General features: G+C 42.6%; 1 protein-coding gene across 1 annotated transcript; it reads right to left on the bottom strand.

The window, feature by feature from the left end:
* Positions 1-542: 542 nt before the first annotated feature.
* Positions 543-9,680, bottom strand: c26h19orf25 (chromosome 26 C19orf25 homolog). The gene is made up of 3 exons (XM_080213037.1): positions 9,632-9,680; positions 7,650-7,806; positions 543-1,303 (listed from the first exon to the last, which is right to left on the bottom strand). Exons 2-3 carry the CDS (start codon positions 7,783-7,785, stop codon positions 1,083-1,085), a joined length of 357 nt encoding a protein of 118 aa, XP_080069163.1. The 5' UTR covers positions 7,786-7,806; positions 9,632-9,680; the 3' UTR covers positions 543-1,082.
* Between the last annotated feature and the right edge of the window lie 346 nt (positions 9,681-10,026).

Genomic DNA, 10,026 nt, shown 5'->3' with positions numbered 1-10,026 from the left:
CTTCTTAGATAACGACCACTTATTTTTCCTTATTCCTCTGTGAATCATCTGGGGCACTGTCTACTTTAAAGGCGCCATGTAAATGCAAGTTGTTTTTATTGCAAGATAAAATGCTTGCTCATTTATATTTGGCCAAACCTCATTATTGATCAATGTGCCTTTTCAAGCATCGGAGGTGTAGGTGTGGTAATGTCGGACTACAGTATCCAGTTGATATATCAGCAACAAGCTCAAGGGGCTGAATGGCCTACTCCTGCTTCTATTTCCTATTTGATCCATTGCTTTAGCCTCCAGGTTATGCTACATCATACTGCTAGAAATTGGGTAGTAAAGATAAATTTCGATTTAAAGGAATATGAGATTTGCTTAAGGGAAAGATCAATTATGCTTTGAGAGGACATTTAGTACAGGTCCAAACTTGTTGTTAGTAACTTTGTTTTTTTTCCCTGTTGATCACTCAGTCATGCAGTGCAATTTAAGATATCAGCATAAATTTCAAACAATGTCATCTATTAATCATAGATGAAAATCACAAGTAACACTTGACACAGATAGTATTTATTTACCTTACTCCACATGATCATTCACTTGCGTAACTCATGTTTACAGACTGATTTCTTTCTTGGTTTGAAGCTATCCAACAATCTTTTATTAAAGAATTTGGAGCTGTAATTAAGCTCAGAAATGTGCTTTAAAACTGGTGGAATTTGTTCTCGCTCTATGTTAACACAAACTGGGAGAACCTTGCTTCCCTTCTCGATATAATGCCGCAAGTTCCACTCAGAGACTCTGCGACACCAGGTGCTGCCCAGAGAACTTTGCGACAAGATAATGATGGTGATCTTACTTTGCTGGATAACATTTGTTACTTCTTTTACAATCAGTCCTCCAGGCACTTTGTCCTGGTGCTCCACAAATCCCTTGTAACCACACTGATCCAACATGTTCGAAATTTGTAAGGCTACCTCTTCATCTGTTTCACAAAACCAAAGGGAAAAGTCATACTCAAACTTTGAACGCAGTCCCATCGATCCGGCAACTCCCGTAACTTCCATCAGTGAGAAGGTTACCTTGGAGTATAATTATTCTTTAGAATTTGCTGAGTTTTGAAAATTCTTATCTTTAATTTCAGAAATACTTAGATCAAGCTGTTCCTCTGCTTTCTTCAACTCCTCAGATTGTAATGCCAAGTCACTAAGTTCTTCTTGTAAACGTTGGTTCAGTTCAACGTAAGCTTTGCTTTGCTGATATTGAGTCTCCACATCTGGCAGTGACACTTCCACTCTTACTGGGGCCAGGAACTCTGAAAAAATGTTTACTTTTAAAAAAAAATGTTATTTTGTCATGGTCAAAATGAACAACTGATCTAACTTATTTGTCTCATTTCTTTTGATTTGATTTGTTATTGTCACATGTATTAGCATACAGTGAAAAATATTCTTTCTTGCGTGCTTTACAAAGCATACCATTCATAGAGAAGGAAATGAGAGAGTGCAGAATGTAGTGTTACAGTCACAGCTAGGGTGTAGAGAAAGATCAACTTAATGCAAGGTAGGTCCTTCAAAAGTCCAATGGCAGCAGGGAAGAAGCTGTTCTTCAGTCGGTTGGTACGTGACCTCAGAACCTCAGACTTTTATATCATTTTCACGACGGAAGAGGGTTGAAGAGCGTATGCCCGGGTTGCATGGGGTCCTTAATTATGCTGGCTGCCTTGCTAAGGCAGCCGGAAGTGTAGACAGAGTCAATAGATGGGAGGCTGGTTTGCGTAATGGATTGGGCTACATTCACGACCTTTTGTAGTTCCTTGTGGTCTTGGGCAGAGCAGGAGCCATACCAAGCTGTGATACAACCAGAGAGAGTGTTTTCTTATGGTACATCTGTAAAAGTTGGTGAGAGTTGTAGCTAACATGCTGGTAACCCCCCCAAGTGTCAGCATGGGGGCGGGGGAGGGGGGGTGGGGCGGGGGGAAACCAGGACAGGTTGTTGGTGATCTGAACCTAAGAAAAATTTGCTCAATTATTCTGACCTCCAAAGGCTTGTGGGAGATTATGACTTTCCACCCGGAATTACTCATAAACCAGGTTTCCAATCACAGCTAGATTATCAGAAGTTTGTGGTTCCATTGGCTAGAACAGAAAATTGTCCACATCACTCTGCTACAGGGGAAAACCAGAGAATTACAGATCAGTTAGTCTCACTTTTGTTGTTGGGAAATTGCTGGTGTCTATAATGGAATGAACTGAGCACCTTAAAATTTTTCTCTTGATCAGAAAGAAGCTGCATGGATTTGTAAAGGACAAGTCATGGCCGATAAACTTGACTGAAGTAGTGGACAGGAAAATATCTGTGGATGCTATTTACATGGACTTCCAGAAGGCATTTGATAAAAGTTCCACATAAGAGGCTGTTAGTTGAATTTAAAGTTTACAGAATTCAAGGCCAACTGTTTACCTGGTTAGGAAATTGATCAAATGGCATGAGACAGAGAGGAGGGAGATAATGGCAACATACTCTAATTAGCAGGGTGCGACTAGTGATATTCCACAAGGATCTGATGTCAGGTCCTGAAATATTCATTGTACTTATTAACAACTTAGCTGATGGGATATAAAGCAATATATTCTATTTGCTGATAACACAGAAATAGGCAAGTTTGGAAGCACTGTTGATGAAAGCATAAAATTACAAAGAGATAATGACATAAATTGAATGGGCAAAATTGTGGCAACTGGTTGTCAACAAGGATAAATGTGAAGTTTTTGACTTTAGACCTAAAAGGAACAGATGAATTACTTGGTAAAAGTTCAGAAGCAGTGGAGATCCAAAGAGACTTGTGGATTCAGATACATAAAGCATTAATACGTCATGAACAAGTGCAGAAAATAATCAAAAGGCTACCTACATCTAGGAGTCTAAGAAAACCATAAGGAGAAAACATAGAAGCTATTTAAGGCCCTGGCTGGCCATACCTCGAGTATTGTGAGCAATGTTGTGTACTGCAGCTCAAGAAGGATATATTGACCTTGGGTGGCGTATACAGTAGTTTTTCGAGAAGGACACCTCATCTCCACGGTTCAAGTCACTCAAAGCAGAGTTGTACCCCTTGGAATTTATAAGATTAGGGGATGATTTGAACTAAGTTAAGATATTAAAGGTAACAGGGTAGGTGGAGAGAAACTATTACTACGGGTTCTGGAGTCTAGAATTTAGAGCCAAATCTTTCAGGATTAAAATTAGGAACTACTTCAAGACACAAAGCGTGGTACAAATTTAGATCTCCCTTCTGCAAATGGCAATTGATGCTGTATCAAATTAACATTTTAAACCTGAGATTTATAGTTTTATTAACCAAAGGCATCAAGAGATTACGGTGCCAAGACCCGTACGTAGATATATGTGTCTGCTAACTCCATATATGGAGCTAACAGACACATCGGCCATGATTTCGGTTGAACAGGCTCAAGGGGCAAATGGCCCACTCCTGTTTTTTGATCTTTCTGACTCTCTCCTCACAAAGATACAATGAAAAACTTAGATTGACAAATGGATGAGGAGGATCACACTTGGTCACAGGTGGCTTTTTACAGGAAGACCTGAAATTACAAGAACATTTTTCTCTGATGGAAAAGGTCATGTGTAGGAAGACTGTTTAACAGAGAAGTGAGAGTCGACTTTGGTGGTTTTCCTACTTAGTTAGCAGTGAATTGTATCAAGACCACAAAATCACACTACAGGACTTTGAAATGAACAGGAAGTTGAGTCAAATCTGGATAATCTACAAACTAAAGAAATTAACCCTATAAATGTTTCAATTTTGGGGCAGCAAGAGCTAGTCTCCTTTAGGCAGTGGTGTGATGGTACTGTCACTGGACTAGTAATCCAGAGACTTGGGGTAATGCTCTGGGGATTCAATTTTTAAACCCATCACACAGATGCTGAAACTTGAGTTCAATAAAAATCTAGAATTAAAAGTCTAATGGCTGTGGATCTATTGCAGATTGTTGTAAAAATCCAACTGATTCACTAATGTGCTTTAGGGAAGAAAATCTGCCATCCTTACACGGTCTGGCCTACATGTGACTCCAGACCCACAGAAATATGGTTGAGTCTTAAGATTGCACTGAAATGACTGAGTAAGCCACACAGTTCAGAAAGTGTTTTTAAAAATGTTAAAAATTTGCAGATGGTCATAAAATGGGGAGAACAGGAAAAATCAAAAACAACCAAAGACTAGCAGGAGGATTTGGATTAATTATTTAGATGGGGAGATGAAGTTAGACTGAGAAAGCTATTACATGAATGAAATATTGTGCAATTTAAGCCTAATGAAGCATTAGCACAAGCTATATGGGAAAGACCCAAGAATAACTGTGAAGGTCACCAATAAGTCGCAACATGGTGAGGCTCTTTTAAAATGTCAGATAATATAGCTAGAACCTCTAATATGATGTTAAGGCTCCACAATGCATTAACCTCATCATACTTGAACACACTTGACTGTGCACAGTTCTAACTGCCATGCTACAAAAAGGGACATACAAGCATTGGCATCAATAAAAGGAATTCAGGAAGGGTAGCGGACAACATGACTCTGTCTACATCAACAGGGATGAAGTGGCAATGGTTGACAGCTTCAAGTTTCTAGATGTCCAGAGGACCAACAATCTGCCCTTGTCCTTCCATGCTGACGCTATAGTTAAGGAAGTTCACCAATGCTGCTGCTTCCTCAGGAGGCTAATTTGGCGTGTCCGCTACGACACACTCACCAACTTTTACAGGTGCACCACAGAAAGCAATCTTTCTGGTTGTATCACAGCTTGGTATGATTCCTGCTCTATCCAAGATTGCAAGAAATTACAAAGGGTCATGAACGCAGCCCAGTCCATCACTCAAACCAGCCTCCCATCCATTGACACTGTCTATATTTCCCACTGCCTCAGAAAAGCATAATCAAGGACCCAAAGCACCTTTTTCCATCAGAAAAAAAGATACAAAAGTCTGAAGACATGTACCAACTGACTCAAGAACAGCTTCTTCCCTGTTGCCATTTGATTTTTGAAAGGACTTACCTTGCATTAAGTTGATCTTTCTCTACACCTTATGTATGACTGTAACACTACATTCTGCACTCTCTCCTTTCCTTCTCTATGAAAGGTATTCTTTGTCCATACAGCACGCAAGAAACAATACTTTTCACTGTATACTAACATGTGACAATAAATTAAATTAAACATTAAAGAACAAAAATCAAGTAATTTCACGCTATATTTTAACAACTTGGGAGATATCTTCCTGATTCACTTGACTTCCACAGAAAACATCCTTCCTATTAATTGCACAATGTTGTTGACTCCCATCCCGGCCATAGGTGTGAATGTACAGATTTTTTATCATTGGGTTTTGCGTTACACTTTCATAAATCAAAGTGGGTGAGGCCAGAAACCAAAGTGGAAATTACATTACTTTTCCTTGAAATCAGAAGTCTGTGCATTCACACACCAAGCTATCGGGGAATTTGCAGTTTCACGTTTTACATTTAAAAAGGGAAATAATTTTTCTGCACAATGTAACAAGGCAGAAGGTGAATTACGACAGATGAATGCATTTATATAAACTGGTGGTCCTTCTAAGCTGTGCAGCAATCCGCAAGTCCCCACCCAGGCTGCACACAAGTCAGCCCCTCTGAAATGGGAAATGCGTGTGGCTGCGTACTTAAATAAATCACCCATGCAATCCAAAAAAAATGTTAGAGGGAATGTTGAGTGCTGATGTCTAATGAACACCAACAGAAACAGCTTTCTAAACTCTGCTGATTTACTTGGGGATGTGGGGGGAAGCAGTTATATTGTCAAATACAACTTGATGTCAACTGTGTAGACCTAAAACAAATAGACAATCTACAAGTTAAAACAAGTGACCAGACTCTCCAGTGCTCTACTGATGAATAATATGCAGCCACTTCAGCAAATGCTAAGTTATAGCTCAGGAAGAAGTGCAGTCTTAACTGTGCCAGGTAGTCCACTGGAGTTTTCAATCTTTTAAATTTTGGGAGGAAGCTCCTACCTGCATTTTTCCTGACACGAAAGAATTTTGATTTATATGCAATATAGGTCACAACCTTAGAATTTCCAAAGCACTTTACAGCTGAAGAAGTACTTTAGATATAGTCATTATTAAAATACATGTAAACACAACAACCAATTTGCACACAGCAAGTTCTCACAAGTAACAATATTTATAACAAATTACCCTATTTTTGATGATTCATAGAGTCCCTACAGTGCAGGAGGCGGCCATTTGGCCCATCTACTTTGCACCAACTCTCTGAAAAAGCATCCAAGCCCTATTCCCATAATTCCCACATATTTACCCAGCTAATCCTCCTAAACTACACATCTTCGGACACTAAGGGGAAATTTAACATGGCTAATCCACTTATCCCACTCAGAGAGGAAACTGGAACACCCGGAGGAAAGCCACGCAGACATGGGGAGAACATGCAGACTCCATGCAGTCACCCAAGGCTGGAATTGAATCCAGCTCCCTGGAGCTGTGATGCAGCAGTGCCTCACAGGTCACTGTCCAACTAGAATTAATATTGGCCAGGATGCCTGTACAGAATTCCCATTTTGTTCTTTAAGATAGTGCCACTGGATTTTCTACTGTCACCCAAGTGGAGCCTTGCTTTAATGTCTGATCCGAAAGATGGCAACTCTGACAGTGCAGCACTCCTTCAGTCGTCCAACTGAAGCATTCCTTCAATTTTACACTGGCGTGTCAGCCTAAATATTGTAATCTGGGATTTGAGCCTGGGATCTTTGAACTCTGTATTAATTGGTTAATCCAGTTAACCCAGTAATCGCGGGGAAATTTCAGGATACAATGGTTGTAATCTTACCTCAGGCTGATATTCACACATAACAGCAGTGTAGCTTCCTGGAATGACATCTTTACAGAAACAATTGCACTTTTTGTAGTAATTTGAACCCTATCTGTAACTGCAACACTATGGCTGGAATTTTACTGCCGCACCCACCATGGGAATCAGAGTGTGTGAGGGGAGGAACATGGAAAAGTCCGTTGACTTTGGGCAATTTTATGGTTTTGGGGCAGGTGAGGCTGTGAAATCCCACCCTATATTCTGCACCCTATCCTTTTCCCTTATGTATGTTATTTTTTATTTGATTTATTATTGTCACATGTATTAACATATAATGAAAAGTATTGTTTCTTCTGTGCTATACAGACAAAATATACCGTTCATAGAGAAGGAAACAAGACAGTGCAAAATGTAGTTCTACAGTCATAGCTAGGATGTAGAGAAATATCAACTTAATGCAAGGTAAATCCATTCAAAACTCTGACAGCAGTGGGGAAGAACCTGAGTCGATTGGTATGTGACCTCAAAACTTTGTACCTTTTTCCCTAAGGAAGAAGGTGGAAGTGAGAATATGAACTGTATGTTTTGTCTGTAAAGTGCGCAAGAAACAACACAGGCGACAAAAATAAATCAAATTTTCATTTTTAAAAATTTATTGTTGACACAAGTTCTGGATGAAACATGTTAATACAACATGGCTGATGATTAAAAAGTAATACACAATCAGGAAAAAAAGTAATTTATAATTTTCAACAATAAACTACAATACCCTCGCAGCCCTCGGCTAATGAAGCAAAAACTGGATCAGACTGTCTGGCATTTCTGACATCTTCCAGGATCTGTTCGATAGTGGGAGGCTCGGGTCGAGTGGGCAGAATGACACGTTTCTTGTTTTTTGATGTCATAGCACCTCCGTATCTGTGAATCTTCCATAAAAATACACAAACAGCCATGAGTCAGCTACTCTAGCACATTTTTGTCATAGAATCCCTACAGTACAGATGGAGGCCATTTGGCCCATCAAGTTTATACTGACCACAATCCCAGGCCCTATTCCCACAACGCCACATATTTACCCTGCAAATCCCCCTGACACTAGGGTCAATTTAACATGGCCAATCAATCTAACCCACACATCTTTGGATTGTGGGAGGAAACTGGCGCACCCGGAGGAAACCCATGCAGACACAGAGAGAACGTGCAAACTCCAGACAGTGACCCAAGGCCAGAATTGAACCTGGGACCCTGGCGCTGTGAGGCAACAGTGCTAACTACTGTGCCACTCAAGTGAACAGTCTTCAATAACCTGCTTTATTACAATACCCTCACCATCACTAACTCCCAAAGATACCCGCAATAAAACAGCTGTGGAACAGGAATATTTCCAATGGTATTTTTCAAAGCAAAATATGCAAGTCAGCAACCTGAGAATTAACAAAATTATAATCACTAATTTGGCAGTTATTATGCAAGTTAATTAAGTTTCTCATTGTTTTTGTTCCAAGAACATCTCAAGAGTTTTCAAACTTTTCTGTATAATGTGCTGCACACAAAGGCCAAATAGCTCAGCACCATTTAAGCCCTGGGATCACTAGGTATAGATATAGGTATTATGGTACGCAATAAGGTTGATGGCAGGCCTTGGAATGTCACGAGCTATTTGTCCATGGAGTGTGTCACCATTATTCGCCCCCTTTGCAAACCTGCAGGAGCCATAGGGCACTGGGAGGCAAACACACTGGGCACCTTGCGGTACCCAGGGAAATGATGGGAAGCTGTGGGTGTCACAGGCTATTTGACCGTGGGGTGCATGATCATTGAGCCTTCTGTTCCCCCCCTCCGTCCCCCACTGCTAGTTGGGCAGCTAGGAGGGGCGCACTGGCAGCATCATGGTACCTATAGCAGTGATGGGAGGTCGTGTACCTTGCTGGCTATTCGGCCACTGAGTGTGTCACCACTGAGCCTGCAGGAGTCACAGAATCATAGACTCGCTACAGTGCAGGAGGCCATTCGGCTCATCAAGTCTGCACGACAACAATCCCACCCAGAGCCTATCCCCGTAACTCCATGCATTTACCCTGCTAGCCCTCCAACACCAAGGGGCAATTTAGCATGGCCAATCCCACTAAACCATATATATTTTGGACTGAGGAAACCAGAGCACCTGGCAGAAAACCCACACGTACATGGGGAGAACATGCAAACTCCAGACAGTGACCCAAGCAATGCTAACCACTGTGCCACCATGTCATGGGCTGTTTGGCTGTGGAGTGCATCACCATTGAGCCTTTTGTTCTCTCCCCCGCCCCGTGCAAACCTGAAGGAGTCACAGGACAGCGAGTTGGGCAGCTAGGAGGGGGAACACATTGTCATCATAGCACCCCACAGCACTGATGGGAGACCCTGGACGTTGCCGGCAATTCGGCCACAGAGTGCATCACCATCGAGACTGCCGGAGTCACAGGGCAGCGAGTTGGCACAACTGGACGCCCTACGGTACCCCACAGGTGATGATGGTAGGCCCTGGATGCGGCGGGCTATTCGGCCACAGGGTGCATCATCATTGACCCCCGCCGCCCTCCCCATTGCAGGCCTGCAGCCGGCCGGCACCCCGCCGGGAGGGGGTGGGGACACTGGGCTGGGTTCAGCCCCGCTGGGGAAGGGGTTTACACCGGGAGCAGGTGGTTTGGAGGCCCCGCTGAGGCCGGACTCCCTCCCGGGGACTCAGTCAGGCCTGAGGCCGGCACTAACCCGGCAGCAAAGCGCCTCTCCCGCCGCCGCCGCCGCTCCGCCCGCTGCTGCGGCCCCGCCGCGTCACCCGTCAATCAAACCAGACCCGGGACACGCCCCTTAAAGCGTGTCTGTCCCCTCAGCGATATATTCCACTGCGCAACTTAAATTCTCAACTTAAATTCTCAACAGCGAAGAAGAAAGGCTGGCATTTATATAGCGCCACCATTGGGTGCCCCAAATTCAGACGATGAAGTAGCACAGTGGTTAGCACTGCTGCCTCATAGTGCCAGGGATCCGGGTTCGATTCCCTGCTTGAGTCACTGCCTGTGTGCAGAGTTTGTACGTTCTCCCTGTGTCTGCGTGGGTTTCCTCCGGGTGCTCCGGTTTAGCCCCACAGTCCAAAAATGTGTGGG

Source organism: Carcharhinus amblyrhynchos, chromosome 26 (genome assembly GCF_965287045.1).
Source record: "Carcharhinus amblyrhynchos chromosome 26, sCarAmb.v2.hapA, whole genome shotgun sequence".
Lineage (NCBI taxonomy): Eukaryota > Metazoa > Chordata > Chondrichthyes > Carcharhiniformes > Carcharhinidae > Carcharhinus > Carcharhinus amblyrhynchos.
This window is presented reverse-complemented; position numbering and strand designations above follow the sequence as displayed.